General features: G+C 43.8%; 1 protein-coding gene across 1 annotated transcript in view; it reads left to right on the top strand.

Moving 5' to 3' along the window:
• Positions 1–16,875, top strand: part of LOC118416375 (A disintegrin and metalloproteinase with thrombospondin motifs 20-like) — a 35,651-nt gene that overhangs the window by 907 nt on the left and 17,869 nt on the right. Inside the window, exon 3 of the mRNA XM_035821470.1 lies at positions 1,227–1,383. Within this exon, the coding sequence (XP_035677363.1) occupies positions 1,227–1,383 (157 nt within the window). The remainder of the gene's footprint in view (positions 1–1,226; positions 1,384–16,875) is intronic.

Raw genomic sequence — 16,875 nt, 5'->3', positions numbered from 1 at the left:
GAAATGTTGGCAGCCAGTTCGCCTGACCTCAGTCTGCCCCGGTATATGGCAGAGTTTGTTGAAGAAAGAGTGTGTGCGGTTTGTGTATGTTTGGATGTGAGTGCCCAGGTCAGGGTGTTTCTAATATATCCCGTGGCCCATGGCCTTGCAGGGGGGCCGGACACACCATGTGATGGGCCCAGGATAGCCCCAGTAAGGCGATACTGCCCAGGTTTGCCCCGGGGTGAGGTTTGCGGCTTCGCGACTAAAAACTACTAACCGCGGCCTGCACAGAAGGAGGATGACTTACATTCAAGTATTTGTAAATACTCAGGCCGAAACGGTTTGGGGAGACCTAAATCCGACCTCTGGGTGTCATGTCAGCCCCGGTTCAGCTCAGTTGACGATTTGTGCTACGAGTTTCTAGTTTACAAAAGTTAGGACCCCTGCCCGAAATATCTCCTTTCAAATTCTACCGACCCAACCATATCTCATATGTCATCTTCTTCCGGACAGGCGGCCACAAAAACGTCGCGTTTGTTTGTATTTGCATAAAACTACTGAACGCTCCCCAAATCTCGGTCCCCCTAGACTGGAGGGTGTCAAATGACAGGGAATGAATATTTAATAGCCGTAAGTAGGAAGCCCAGCGCCAATATCCCCAGCAGATATCATCCTAGCACCGCCCCCCTCTGGGATTCCCCTGTCCGCACTGGGCAAGCCGCCAAACTTTTCACACTTTTTGCCTTGCCGCCAGGCAAGGCTTTACGCCAGCTTTTTTCCATGGATCAATGGACGGACCTTTTAACCCAGCCCTTCCAAAGCCCCTTCCAAAGGCCCTTCTTTCCTTGCCGAGTTTCATGGCTTAGTTAGACAACAGTACATTCCAGGCGAGTATTAAAACGCTCTTCTAGACGCATGTTACTGTATGTGGTCCAGCGTAATAAATCTACGCTTTAACTCACAATGTTTATATAAATATATATCACAAATTGCATCAGAAGGAACTTAGTTTGTAATAAAAAATAATGCATATTCATTGTGGGTCAAAAAGTTTTACAAAACCTGTTTAATGTGCCAATAATTCATCTGACATAAATTATGATAATGAGGGGGGAGGGGGCGACATGTGGAACTCGGGATTTTTAAGCGTAGAATCTAGTCTATCTTACCAAAATAACATAAAATACGCGGCAAGGCACAGCTTTTTTAAAAAGATTTCTTGTTTTGTCTCTCCCCCCATACAGCTAGGAGCATTCAGGACCCAAAGCTCGGAATATTTTATTGAACCCCTAAACAACCGCGATCATGACGATGACAGTGGGCACAGCAAACCTCATGTTGTATACAGAAGAGACCATGTCAAACTACACAACAGTGGAGGATCCCCATGTGGACTACAGGGTAGGTGTATGGCTTATGCCTTTGTATTGTTTATTCAATTATTTCTGACAATACAGCAAATTATGCCACTCCAGGGCCCTCACCCCTGTGTGAACGGGGCTTGGGTTACAAGTTTAGAATATTTTCTGCTTGGTTGGATAGCAGGGATAAAGTTTTGGATTATGTCACATACTAGTAACTTTACACATACACATGTTGATTGTTTTGTAAGTGATTGATACACTGGGTTGTTCCATTGTAGTGGAGGGGTGTCAAGTTGTTGTTTATAAACACAACAACAGGGTTTTCAGCTTGTTGCTGGTTAGTAAAATGATGCTAATGAAATTGATTAGGGTGGAAGTTGGAACAGTTAACTTTTTAGCTAGTGATAGGGAAAATTTACGAGTATTTGATTTTGAGGTTGTCCCTAGATTTTAATGGGCAGTTCTAGGTTTATGGAAATGTAAGGCGTGAGAAGAGTTGAGAGTTTTGAGAAGTGCAGTTACTTTTCAGACATGGAAGAAAATATTACAACATTCAAGGTTGATGTCTTTATAAGAAAGAAATCTTTTGAAACAAGTTTTTTTTTGTTGCTTAATTTTTCCTTTTTTTGTGGAGAAATCGTGGAAAGCACTTGAGGAGCAATTGAATTGTAAATGGCTTTCATGTACTATGTCCGAACTAACAACAGGGAGGGTTGCTATGTTCTCTTTTGTCCAGGAACCAAGTAATTGAATTAGTAAGGCCATTAAACTAGATGCGATGCCTCTCTATTTCTTTGTATCATCATATCCCCTCCAAGTCAGTGTGTTCTGTCTTATCTGTAAGTATAATCTTGCACTTACCTGGGGTCTCCAGAACACAGAGCCTAGTTGTTTCCCCCTTACTGTTACAGGGTCCTGATTAGCTTATATAAATAATCACCCCCCTTAGTAAATACAACACCCTGTGAAAGGGCTGCCTATATGAGCCTGGTGGCAGCAGAACTGGATATCCTGGGTTAGGAGCGACCTCTGTTTCCGGGCAAGACAACATGAACCAGCTGCCCCCATACATAGCCTCGCTAGCAGACTCCTCAGTCAGCTGCCCCCCTAGATAGCCTCGCTGCCAGGCTCCTCAGCTGGGCTGTCTGTCTGCTTTTTACATTCTGGAAGGAGGTTCGGCCTCAATGGGGCTACTGTTTCTTGTTGTTTTTGTTGTGCTGGTATGTTCGCACCTATAACTAGACCCCTTTTGAAGTTTTGATGGGTTTGTCATAGCTGCCCCCTCCCTTGCCACCTTAGCAGACTTACATGTTTCAAAATGGACTTTTTACCTTCATTAAGAAGGTTATTTTTTGTTTTTGGAAGGGCCTGTATGTTTGTATGTATGTGGTTTAGCAGCATACATGTACGTCTCATTCTACTGTAGAAATGATTTAATATTGGGTCCCAGGCAGCTTCCCTAGTTTTGTGTGTTTTGATTGTAAGTCAGTTAAAATTATCTGACACACGTTCTATTTACACAGCTTCATTGTCAGCTCTAAAGAAAACGTGCACAATTAGAGAAGTGATACACAATCAGAAATGACATATCTACGTCATGTAAGCACTAAAACAGCCCAACTTGTAAGCCTGGTAAGGAGGCTATCCCCTCCCACCCTGCCAGTGTCTTCCAGCTGCTTTTGGCTCCAAATTGGTGTCATTTGTCAGTTGGACAGACAGCGCCGCTAAGGAAGCTCAACAACGGCAGACCAGAACTCTGGGACACGGTCAACGCTAGCGTACAAAAGACCGGGCGCCGTCCGGATGCCACCATTGTGCAGGGGGGGAGAGGTGGCCTGCCCCTGGAGTCAGATTCATCCTCCATTCCTTCTGTTTTATTGAACAAAGTGGAAACACCTTTGTGTAGAACCTATTAAGATGTAATTGATTGCCCAAATACATTTGTACTAATAACTAATAATGTTTGGCTGGACGGCTGAAAACTTGAGACGTTTGGAGTAGAATAGAAATCTTGGGGAAAAATTATGTCCTGATCTTTGACTTGAGGAAATGATATCTCTTTAGAAAGTCAGTTTACTGTGATTAGTGTGAAGAGATTACGCCCTTGAATTAGGACCAAGGTTCTTCATTTGTGGATACCCCCCTCCCCTACGGGCAGAGAATTTTTTTCTTTCAAGTTCAGTACAATTCTCTTCTAGATATCTAAAGTGCAGTAGAAGTCATGACTGAGAGAGGTTAGATAAAGTTTATTTTCGACATGATATATGTGATATGTGGCTGTCTTGTCAGAAGTCCTGACCAAAGAGGTGTGTGAAACAGGTTGTTGAGCTTGCCTGGCCTGTGTGTGTCAGGCTGTGTTGTGTGTTGTGTTATGCTGACAGGAGTTCCACCACCAATGGCATGTCTAATCACCGTACTGTTATGGTTGTGGCGGAAATCAAGTTTGCTATACCTGACTGTTACAGTGTTAGTGCGAGGGTTTCTTGGAAAGGTTATTTGTTAGTTTCAGTGGTATTATTGGTTTGTCTACAGTAACTTAGTAAGGGGCCACACCTGGTCACAGCACGGACTTGGACACACTTGTGGAAACTTTAATGTTGACTCCTAACTCCTCTGTATAAGTCAGTGTCAGAATGATTGTCTGAAGAAGCTCGTAAATCAATTTGGAAGTTGATGACTGCTTGATTTATTAACTTTCAAGAGAGATGCAAGGTTGAGGGATTGTACAATCGAGATAGAAGTAGGCATAGGTAAAGAACAATAAGAAAAGGAATTCGTTTCTAGCTCTTACATAAAAACTGAAAAGTCTTCACAATGACTAAGAGGAGAAATTTCACCCTACCTGTTTAATCAAGGTTCATCCCTCACATGTAGGTAGGGAGAACTTCCATGTGTTGTTCCTCCCTCCCCTAATGAATGATCATCCCCTATGTACAGAGACCTGCACCCTGTAGTAGTGGCAGTAGGAAAGCCTGCTAAGTCCAATGGAAATACAGGAATTCCCTGTTTTTTTTACTGGGCTGACCAAAACATTCCTGGGGAAACACCAAACATTCGGCACAAGTGGTTCTGATTTCTGTTTGTCCAGTTCCCAGAAGTACCTGCTCACTTGTGGGTCTAGACTGCCTGGTTGCCACTAGGGGTACAAAACCAGTTTTCCTCGTTGGACCGGTCCAGAAAAACCAGACCTGAAAAAAAATCAGTAGACTGGATGTTGGACAGATTCCAAAATGAACAGATTATATTGGCTGGTGTTGAGGTGTTTTGGGGCTTACACTGTTACTGGTCCAAGAAAAGATAAAAGAGCGAAGTAGAGGAGAGTTGATAGTAAGTTTTACCAAGTTTCTAGTGATTCTACAGTCAAACTTTGTAACTTTCAACGGCAACATGAAAATAGAATTTTTAAACCCCAGTAGAACTAAGAAGTCTGATTCTTTGCCCAATAGATTTCTTTGTAGCATTGTTTTTGGGGTCACCCATTGACAAGTTTTCAATCAGGTCCAGGTTTAGGTCCAGACCTGGACTGTACCACTTGAACCTTAATTTCTGTACCGGTACCCACCCCTAGCTGCCACCTCTGCAGAGCTGGGGTCCTGTCTCCTCCACGGAGACACACAGGAACCTCACAGTTGATCTTCAACATGCTGAAGTTGCTGGCAGAGACCTTAAGACGGCCCTGAGGAAGTTCTTGGGTGCGTGAGAACTGGATTCCTCGGCCGTGTCCGCCAACACCGGCACGTTCCGGAGGTCGCGTGACTTTGAACTCCGGCACGGTCCGTTTGAACTGGCTAGACCTCGTGAGGGGACGAGAACCGAAGCTAAGCTCCGACTTTGCCTAACCCCTCGGCGTTCCCGCAGTTTCCAGGAATTTTGCCCCCTTGATGTTGGACAGATGTTGTGGGTTTCAGACCTGGCCCTGCCACTCTGTTCCTCAGGGCCATATCTGGTGAATCAGGAGGTGGATTTATTGTGGAATACGATAGGAAATAGTCAACACACAGGAAAACACAGTCCTGCTGGGTAGGGTATACTGGGGACATGTACTTTTGTGTATTCAAAATTGGAGCTGTGTGCACTGGTATTTGTATTTGTGCAAGGTTATGTACATTAAGATGTCATGTATGCTGGTAGATCTATACAGGAAATTAAGTGTCAGAAAAAAATGATAAAATCTGCCTTGTTTGAAATTTTGAAGTCAGCTGTACAATTTGGGTCTCATGTAATTTTTCAGAGCTTGAAATTGCAATTAGAAGTTTTTCCTGGCATTCTACTTAATTGTTTGTTGTGCACCCCAAAATTGAAAAAAAAAATCCAAAAACCCCCGCCAAAAATGAATTTGGAGTCCTGTCCTGTTCTTGCACTATTGCCAGCAGTCCAGGATTTGTCATCACTGACTGTACCCTAATGTTGTGTTGGTAGGGTCAGGGGTGACACTGGGGGAAGACCAGGGATGGGATTGAGTTGTGGCTCATACAGAGCTGTATTGTGTGGCTGTGGCCTGAATACAGTCTGTGGGACTTGATTTATAACCTTACAGTCTGACTGATATCTTGTACTGTATTCAGATTTCTTAAGATGCCAACTGAAAATTAAAGCTTTTGGAATACCCAAAGAAATGACAGATCATACTGAAAGAAGACATCATAGCTCAAATTGCTATGCAATATGCTAGTCAAACTTGTTTTATTGTGTCCCCAGTGGTTCTTTATTTGCTTTTCTCTCATTCTGTATGTCTCGGATTTCACCAGCACCTACACAGTCTAGAACATTGCTGATGGCCAGAGTCTTTGCCATTTACAGGTCCAAGTGTTTTTAATATGTGCAGATAAAAGTCCCTGTTGTTGGCTCTTCTTCATCTGTTCTTTGTTAGGAAACTTGTGCAAAGTTTTACAAGTCATTTTAGACGCAAAACGTCTCTCTGACAATGTTCAACACTAGAATTTGCCAGATTATGTTACTGTACAGATGACCATATAGGGAATGTGCGTGTGAGTTTGTATCGCACACTTGAAAGCACCTGCAGTGCACACGGATCTTCAAGACGTGATGTTGTAGGTGTGGTAGTTCTCAAGGAATGGGCAGCTTGAGAGGGCCGCCTGGTGGCTGATGGGTGTTTGATAAACCCTGCAGCATGTGGAAGTCTGGCCCTGTGAGCAGGGCCTGCTGGCATCCATCTTGGAGTGCTCAGGAGTTGCTTTCCCAGTTTCTGTTCTCCTCCAATTTGGAGTCCAAACATACATAGACCAAAGGAGCTAGAGCAAGAACATTTCAATCTCCAGGCAGATGTTTGAGGGATGCCTGTTGTTCCTCCATCTTGTAGTGCTTAGGATTCTTTATTCCTTAGCTCCTTATTGGTAATCACCTTAATGTCCAGATTTGCTTTCTAAGTGTAAGGATGTTTAACTCTGTAAACAGATGTCTTGGTGAAGGATCAAGATGTGTCTACACTGCAGTCAACAAAATGGTCAGTTCAACTTGGAGTGCTCAGGACTTTCTTCTCTTCTCCAACCATACAAACTAACAGAGACCAAAGGAGCTAGAGCATGGACATTTCACTCTCTACAACTCCAAGTAGATGTTTGAGGATGCCTATTTGTGCTTTTGCTTGTAATTAGTTGTAATGTAGTAGTTGACTCTTAATTAAAAAAGTACTTAATTGTATACAGCTGTCAGAAGTTGCTTTCTTTTCTCCTCCAACCATACAGACTAACAGAGACTTAAGAGGTTAGAGCAAGGACATTTCAGTCTCCAACTTGGTCCAAGCAGATATGAGAAGGATGCCTGTTGTCCCTCCATCTTGTAGTACTATTATTTCAAAGACAAGTAAGGATCCCTGAGCAGATTTGTCTATAGTCCACAAAACGGTACTTGCTATCACAAATCTATTATTATCAATAATCCAATTTGCTGATTATTACTAGATTGAAGTAGTCCAGTTTGAAAGGTGATACATTGAGGTACATTTGATGATGATATCATAGATATTTCTGAATTCCAAGCACACGTTAAGATTGTAAGATCGGAATGATTTCAGAATGCCAGATTGTCAGTCCAAAAGTCTTTTGAAGTCCTCCACCCGAACATCTGCTTGAAGACCTGTCTGGTGACCGCTCACCGACTGCTCGTGGTTCCTCCAGGACATTCCTCGGATTTTCCCAGCGTCTCCGGGATAAGAAGGGATATCCTCGCAGTAAGAAAGCCAGTGCGAGTTCCTGGCTGGCAATCAGCTGACTGGAGTTACTGTAAATGCATTTAAGTTCGCTGGGATTTATTTTAGCTGTAGCGGGGAAATGGAGTGTTCGCGATGGTTTAAAGTTCGCGGTAACACCATAGACTGTAGTAAAAAACTTAAGTGGAAAAATGTTTGCGGTGGTTTTAAGTTTGCGGGAAGTGGCCTCCGCAAAAACCGCGAACATAAAGCCACCGGAAACATTTCTGCATTTACAGTACCGGGGCTCAGCAGCAGTGAGTTACTGGTGTTATCTGGGAGGGCAAAGGTTAGGAGATTAGCCAATGTCCAAACAGAGAAGTGAGTGTTTATATGGGGAGGTGCTGAGGTCACCGGGACTTGTAATGGGATTGTTCCATAATCAAACACTCCTTGGTGCGAACTTCTCTCCTCTCTTTGTCGGCAACGAGTTGTTTTGTTGTTGGATTAACCATGCCAAGGCCGAGGGGCGGCGGCGGCCGTTTGGTTTACGTACCGAAGCGGCAATAAGTGTACACGGCACGACAGATTGTCGGATTTGGGGCTGTGCATTTTTGGTGGTTTGAGGTCATGTTTACTCTGTGTTTACATACAGCAGGATCGGATCAAGCCAGGCGTTACGGCTCAATCAGTACCGCCAAGGGCTGGGGAGGAGGGCGGCATACCTTAATGTGACATCAGGTACAGGTACAGAGGTGTAGGAATGTGTACCTGTAACTTCACCTGAACAATTCGACACAGGTACAGAAGTTTTGTTACCTGAACCTGTATCTGAATAATTCAACACTGGTACAGAGGTTTTGGTACCTGTACCTGTTCTGTACCTGAACAATTTGACACAGGTACAGGTACAGAGGTGTAGGTACCTGTAACTGTCCCTGAAAAATTCGACACAGGTACAGAAGTTTTGTTACCTGGACCTGTACCTGGACAATTTGACACAGGTACAGGTACAGATGTGTAGGTACAAGGGCAGGACCTGTGCCATTCTCTTACTTGAGCATTTTGACATAGTAATCTGTGGTCTCCCTGACTCTCCCACGATAACAGAAACACAACATTTATTTGTACTCACCGTATCTTCTGCAAAGTATAACGCACTCTTGCAAAAATGGGGCATACATGTTTGACAAGAAGGTTACATCCTTCCCTCTAACCTCTGCTTGGAGAGTAGAGTAGAGTTCCCAGCCAGGCCAGCACCCCTCTCTTTCCTGTCTGCTGGTGTGTGGGACTCTCTGTTTTCTGGTGTGTGGGACTCAATGTTTTCTTACTGGCTGCAGACAAAACAACCACTGAGTTTTCCCTCCCCTCATGGCCAGCCTGGGCAGCCCAGTGAAGGGGTCACTCTGGGTGGGGTGGCCATTTCCAACTTTTCTGCTATGCTGAAAAAAGGTCAAGTTTTTGATATAGGAAAAGGCTTGAGAGACAAAAGGTCCTCTGTGGCAATCTATTACAGAATTGTTTGGATCCCCCCATGCAGGTCCTCAGAGATGGGGACCCTGAATCCGTCAGTAGTGCACTCAGTGGCCACCTATCACAGCGTTGTTGAGATCCCCCCATGCAGAACCTCAGAGACAGGGATTCAGTAGTGTACTTAGTGAACACCCAATACAGAATTTTGGGATCCCCCCATGCACAACCTCAAAGGATGGGGACCCTGAATCAGTCAGTAGTGCTCGCAGTGACTACCTCTCACCGTGTTGTTGGGATCCCCCCATGCACAACCTCAAAGGATGGGGACCTTGAATCAGTCAGTAGTGTGCTGAGTGACCACCCACCACAGTCATTAGTGCTGTATCCAGTGACAGGTTTGTAGCTTCAGTAGGATAACCAGGGAAACTAATGGGATAAAGACTACCACTAGGTCTGTATGTGTGTGTGTGTGGTGTCTCTGTCCTCTTTGTCTCTTTGGCAAACTTTATTACAAGTTCTGGCCCCAGTTGCTGATTGCAAGTAACCCGGTAATACAGTAGCAACCAATGAGGTCAGTATGTGTACTGATGGTCAGGAAATCCAAGTGGTCTGTCCGAAGACAGGGAAGATTTTGTTTTTTCGAAAGATGAAACTACCAACTTTTTGTATGAAATTTGATGCCTCCATTTTGAAAATGAAGTTTTTATGAGTTTTCGAGTATTTTCAAGTCCTTTCCTTTGACGAATCACTGACAATTGCAGGAAATGGAGTTAAATATTATCTTCCATTTTCCATTGATAAAGAGCTAAAGTATTTATGTATCCTCTCATGTATTTGTTTTGTCCTTTTTACGTGGTCTGAAATAACATAATGACAAGGAAAGTACAGATCTCAGCCTCCTTAGGCTCTCCATTGCTGTCATCATTGGCTCCTTCCTCTTGTGTGGGCTCACCAGCGACACTGGCAGAAGTTTGGACAAGGCCTGACTGTAAACACAGGGCCCATTTAGGCTGGGTGCCTGTTTCTGTAGGGCACTCACACCACCATTATCCTTCACTGGGGCTGTGACCCTATCAGGCTGTACATGTGTGTGTACAGGCCAGCAATGATACATGTATCCACACTACACACACTACACAGGCCAGCAATGATACATGTATCCACACTACACACTATCCAGCAATGATACATGTATCCACACTACAACTCTATATGTGTGTATACAGTCCAGCAATGATACATGTATCTACACAAAACACAGTCCAGCAATGATACATGTATCCACACTACAGGGATATGGGCAGATCATGTCCACACAAAACATTGCCGTCAAACTGGAGACATGCTTATCAAAATAAAAACATACCCATGAAAAGTTATGTCTAATGTCTTATTGGTTGGACAGCTGCGTTTTTGGGAGTCAGGCACGATCTATACACGGTTTTTCCCGATATCGGCGAGACAACAACCTCTTGCCGACAGCTTTTTTTCAGCGTCTAGATGGAACTGCAATATCGCCGTCAAGATATCGGGAAAATTTCTACCGAAAGGTCCGGACCATTCGTACGATAGCTTACTGATAGCTTAGCAGGGGTCCCCGACAGCTTTGCGCGCGTGTAGATGCTTCCCGACTTCGGGAAGGCTCATTAGCATATAATGCCATTTGGAAAATCGCGCTATATGTTTATGACTGCAAGCGCCATGGGTGTCCGGCCCCTACGTTCTAGATCCCTCCCGACATCTCCACAAATATCGGTAAAAACTGTGTGTAGATTGAGCCTAAGTTGATTCCATAGCAGAGTGAGATTAGCAATGGGATTTATATGCTCATTTATTTATTTGTTTATGGCTGTGAAGCACATACGACCAGGACTGCACAAGTAGCTTGTGGCTATTACAAAGGGCTAGGCCTGCTGGCAAGACAAAACAAAATGCCACGATTCTGCTTTCCAACTTTTTAATGTTTTATTCTGTACTCTTATTAATGATGGACCCAGATCAGTTAAAATTTTAATTCAGTAGTAGATCTATACAGTGTTTGATTGTTTTGCTGAAAGGGACCCTGACATGGGGGTAGGCAGCAGTCAAAAAGACTTCATACTATGCTTTCAAGCAGCTCTGTCTATGCTGTCCTTCCTGACACACTCAACTGAGATTTCTTTGGTCTACCATCTCTATGTGAAATGTTTTAAAAACATAATTTATTTATACTCCTGAGTGTTATTGTATGCTGAAAATCTATATCTGAATGTTTCCTTCTGAAGAGCCGCTCCTCTGTGGGTGTGACATGGTTGTGATTTCTGCCATTTGCCCCTGGGTTGTAGTATTTCCCACGTGGGTGTGCTAGCAGTGCTGAGATGCCAGGCTCCTCCCCACGTGGGTGAGTGACAGGGTTGGGATGTACCCACGTTCCGCTGACCATACCACAGATACTGACACATGCAGATTTGTCTACAAGTTAAATTTCGCATCTGAAAGAGAGGCTCTAACAATTTTTAATACAGCACAGCATGTGGTAGAAGGTAAAGGAGGTCCCATAGCCATTTTTGAGAGGCCATGTCTAGGAAGGTATTGGAAGGTGGACCCCATCCTTCTCCTTCCACTGCCATTTACCTCAACAACCCGAGTTACGTACGCTTTTTTACACCTGTAGGCAAGAAAGTTAGGACATATGCTTGCCCAATAGGGCTAATGGAATTGTCTACTCTGGTGTGGTATCATAATTCTATCTTTTGGCTTGGCTCGATTATTTTAATTTGAGTACTGTAGAATGATGTTCTTGTAATGTCCATATCTTCATCTTCAATGTACATCTATATGTGATATTATGACTCTTTGCAGGGTCGAAAAAGTGGGGAAACCTGGGGAAAGCAGGGTACGCGTTACCATGACAACAGGACACAATATGCATGCACCTCACACAGGTTGCCATAGTGATTGTACACTTGCCCCCTGTATGACGTTTATTGCTGCCATCAGGAATTAGCCTGTTACCCAGCCATATTATAGCTCCCGAGTCTCTTCTGTCCTCTCCATAAATAATTATTTGCGAAGAGAACAGAAAAGACTAGAGAGCTATAATACGTCTTGATGCCAGGCTAATCAGGAATATGGCCTACAAAGTGACTGGTTCACTCCTAGCCCCAGCATCCATCCTAAACTGCAGCTGTTGTTTCAATCCCTCCAAAAAGAAGCTGAAACCTTCTATAACAAATTTATTTAACACCTCCAGCCATTGTAATTGGCCCTGAATGTGCGAGGGTTAGAAGTGCTCCTGAGGGAATTATTCTTGTGTAAATATTATGACTCTGCAGCCAGCCCCAGCCCCAGTGTCAGGAGAGTCACACGCCCTCATGGTTTAGCTCCTAGACTCTGTAGGAAGGTTTATGTTTCAAAAGCTTCAGGCTAAAAATACTCCCACCAACAAGAATAGATCATCATACTTCATAGTGCAACGCCCTTTCCTCTGGTCTTCAGCCATACATGATTATTATTACATCCTTGCTTTCTGGCTGTCTCGAAAACTGAAAAATGCCATACATGTATTTAATATGAGATCTTGATTTTGCTTGTATTATAATACAGCTTCTTTTATACACGTGTTGACAACAATGTACAAGACCAGAAATACCTGCCTTCAATCTGGCATAATATGATTATGCAGGAAATGCTTGAATATTGCAGGAAAAGAATCAGTACAGTCAAACCTGCTCAAGGAGACATCTGGTTTATGTGGACAGGTGGTCGATGGGATTCTGATGCTTGTGTCAATGGGAAAAATATTGTTAGGCTACATTGCTACATGCTACATCGTCTAGATGGGCTTTATATAGAGGTGGTCACTGGTACAGGTTGGTACAGATTTGACTGTGTAATCCACTTACAATCCGAATTACAGGCTCTCATGATATATGCAGAAAATAGAAAATTTAATGTTTACTATTTTGAGCCCACAGACAAATTTTCGCTAATTCTGAGAGGCAAATTGTATACTTCAAGAGGCCTTACAGGTTAGAGACAAAGTGAGGAGAGAATCTCTGGAACCAATCTGGGCACAGGACAGACCAGACTGCAGCAGTACTGGCCATGCCTGAAACTCTATCTGTGGGAAAAGGTCTGGACTTGGGGAATGGTCAGGACTGGGAAAAGGGTTTTTGACAAGTTTCATTGTAGTATTGGTTTTGTAAACAACAAAACTTTGCTAAGAAATAAACATGTACTATATGATACTGGATTATACGAATTAAGATGCTGAGGGTCCTATTCAGTAAGTCAGTTCCTTACTTTTGAATCTTAATCGTCGAAAGATTTTTTTGAAGGACATCAAAAGAGATAAGGATAAGATCTGATTACAAAGGACAGGAAGCAGGTTTAATTGAATATAGGCCCACAGAAATCTGATTGGGCCCACCCTCCTGTTGAATTTTTTAAAATGTCCTGTTCCTAACAGAAGGGCATTCCCGTTTTCCAACTTGTATAGGCAGCATATTTTGATTTCCTATAATTCGTAGGGGAAGCCGTATTGTTCTTGCAACTTTTGGTGGGGTGACTGAATTTTGTGTAATTGCCTTGCTTCATTTGTAGTGTACAGCTGTAGTGTACAGCTTCTGAATTCAGTGTACATTGCTCTTTGAACCCCTCTTGCAGACCCTCCCTATTCAGCCCAGTATTAGGCCTGGTTCAGGGAATTGGAGACTTGTCTCCCCCCCATGTGAACCATCCCCATTGTTGGGCCATGGCCAGTGACTTGTAGACCTTGCCTCCCCCCATACAGACCCTCCCCATTGTTGGGTGAGGGCCAGTGAGTGAAGACCTGTTTCCCCCATACAGACCCTCCCCATTGTTAGGAGATGGCCAGTAAGTTGGAGACCTGTCTTCCCCCATGCAGACCCATGCGAGTGTTGGAGACTTGTCCACCCCCATACAGACCCTCTCAATGTTGGAGACCCTTGTCTCCCATGCAGACCCTCCCTATTGAAGATTGTTGGGCCATGGCCAGTAAGTTGGAGACCTGTCTACCACCAGCCACTGGAAAACTCCTTCTCCAGACTTGGCCCTCAGCCAAACCAAACTCTCCCTGCAGTCCCCTCCAATCACACAGTGGCTGGTCCATTGTGCGGACTTCCAGTGTTTGGAGCTGTGACATGACCAGTTTATGGACAGACCTGGGTACTTACCTGGGGTCAGGTGTGCTGTATACAACCTGTAACATGGCAATCAGAGATGGCAGACTTCACCCCCTTACCCATATTACGTTGCGACCTTTATTGCTTTCAGTCTCATAGATGAAAAAATGCACTGGGGGATGCTTGGGAATGTTTTATTGTACGTGTTGAGAATCGCAAATTCGTACACATTCATGCACATGCACACACAAACACACACACACACGCACATGCACACAGACACATGCACACATAGACACATACACAAACACTCGCGCACACACACACACACACACTGACGTATATATACTGACACACAAACATAGACATACACACACACACAAACACATACACACACATTTGTGACATTGCATCACGGCAGGGTGTTTGCCTTAAAGCCAAAGTTCAAGTCTAAGCCTGGGTTCAAGTCCACCTTTTGCCCTCGGAAAGGCACTTTACAAACATTTTCTCACTTCACTCAGATGAAATCAGAACCAAGCCTCTGTTGGCGATGTCACTTTGATAGGACATGATTTAATGGAGGTCCTGTGTTTACACATAAACATACAATAAAGTTTTGGTGTACTCCTAAGACAAGTGAAATAGTGTAGCTTCTTAACACACTTCTAGCATGTACTTGTGGGTAGATCTCGTGTACACAATGTATGGTATGTGATGTGCCCGGTATGTAGTACAGTAATGCAGTTCAAAGCCACTGGCAACCCATTGGCCTTGTGTACATGTGGATGTGTGCTATAAAGTGCAGTAATGCAAACTTTATCCACACAGCTGTGCTGGGGTCACTGACCTCGGGTTAGGGGCTGTGGAGTCAGCTGTGATGGTAACCAGGGGCAACACAATGTAGCAGGAAGGGGACGTGGGATGGCGCCGCTAGGATTTTAATTAACTCTTTCCCGGTGCACGTGTTCTTTTAAATGTTGCTCTTTCGTCTTGGTTTGGTAGAAATAAGTCATCAAATTGTGCAGACGGTGATCAGAAAGCTCACATAATATTTGGTTGTCATGGTAACCGGTTTATACTTTCTGAGAGAACCCCCTAAAAAAAGATCTGGTTCAGGTTCAAATTCGAACCGGGTTTCACAGATTTCATCAAATAGTGTAATAATGGGGTTCATGCACTGCCAAACTGACGACGCCAACGGCTTCAAATGAGCTTTTGGCATTGTTCGAATCCTGGTAGCCAAGAGACTGTTTCTACTCCTTTCTTACAATATTGAACTTTGAAGACTCATGCTGTTCAGAAATTTAGCAAAGATTTGGCTGTGAGAGTTTGTACCTTTTGCATCCTTCCAAGAAGGACGTAACTGTGTTCATGTTTAGGTTTGGATCACTTTTTAAAGATTTCAAATATGAGTGAAGATCATTCTAAGAAAAAAGGTCATACTTAGGGGTAGCGGCAGCAGGGGGGAGGGGGGCACAGTTGGGCTTCAGGACAGGAGGGGGACTCGCACACCTGTCAGGTGGCTGGTGTGGTCAGACTTAAGTGCACGTAAAGTGGCACATGGACAGGCATGTGGTGCACATCTGGAAGGAGAAGAAGCAGCCAGAGCTGCAGTCTGCATGTTCCAGTTAGTCTTAGACATTTACAGAAATGAGAACAGATCTGTGACCTTTCTAAAGATGGTCGTTACCAGTTTGTGGGGGCTGTTTGGTTTCCTGAGACACTAATGAACATGTAGCCTGATTTAATCTCGCTTATAGCAGCCCGCCCCACACCCGCCAGCCTCCTAGAAGGAGTTACAGCCCTGGACAGCAGAGTTTGTGTAACACAGACTAACGAACATGAGCCCGCTCATAATTGAAAATTTGGGGCTTTTTTTATTATCCACTAGACAGACAGACAGACAGACAGACAGACATATATATGCAGACAAACAAACCACAAACAAGACTTTAGTCCCCCGTGAGTCATGAACTTGTGGTACAGTCTAAAGTGAAAACAGTTTGGCCAAATGAAGTAGTGATGTCAGCCAATTTTCTATGCTATAAAAAGGTTTGGCATTAGGAGTCACATCGCGGAACCAGAAAAGAAAAGAAAAGTCTTTTGAGCCCAGTTCTGTTTTCTTTTCTTTTCACAGATTGTATCAGATCTGTTTGAAGGTTACACAGTAACATTTCCATCACATTGCAAAAGTAGACAAGCAAAGGCTTCTGTATAGCACTGTGTTCACTTTGATCCCCATATCGCACAGCTGTTACTAAAGTATCCAACTTGAAAGCCACAGTGTAAGATGGCTGCAGGCCAAGGAAACCAAGTCAAGGAGAGAATTGCATCTGAGAGGCATAAGTGAGAACGGGACAGTTGTGAAGACGGTTGCATTTGTGTGGAGGGCGGTGGGTGGGCTGTGGCCTGTGTCTGCCAAACTACGGACTAACTCAAACCACCGACTCATCACTGCAGACACATTACTGTCATCATCTTCTATTATACTTAGACTTTGTCACTGCGAGTAGGTTCTGGAAGAACTACTGTTACGACATTCACAGACCATGAGATACAGTTAAGATCCTCTCTTTAAAGTAATTGTATTTTTAAATGTACACATTGTTTGTCTTTATGGCCCCAGTGCTTGAGAATAAACAGTAAACACAGTAGGCTTCAAAATCAGGGCTGTGTCCAGCTTTGAATTTTTTTCCATCTCACTCATTGTTTGGGAACCCATGTTGTTGTTTTTCCTTGTTGAACGTGTCATTTTAAGCATATGAAAATAGATTCTCAATAG

This window comes from Branchiostoma floridae, chromosome 5 (assembly GCF_000003815.2).
Source record: "Branchiostoma floridae strain S238N-H82 chromosome 5, Bfl_VNyyK, whole genome shotgun sequence".
Lineage (NCBI taxonomy): Eukaryota > Metazoa > Chordata > Leptocardii > Amphioxiformes > Branchiostomatidae > Branchiostoma > Branchiostoma floridae.
Note: the sequence above shows the minus strand (reverse complement) of the source record. Positions and strands in the feature narration are given on the sequence as shown.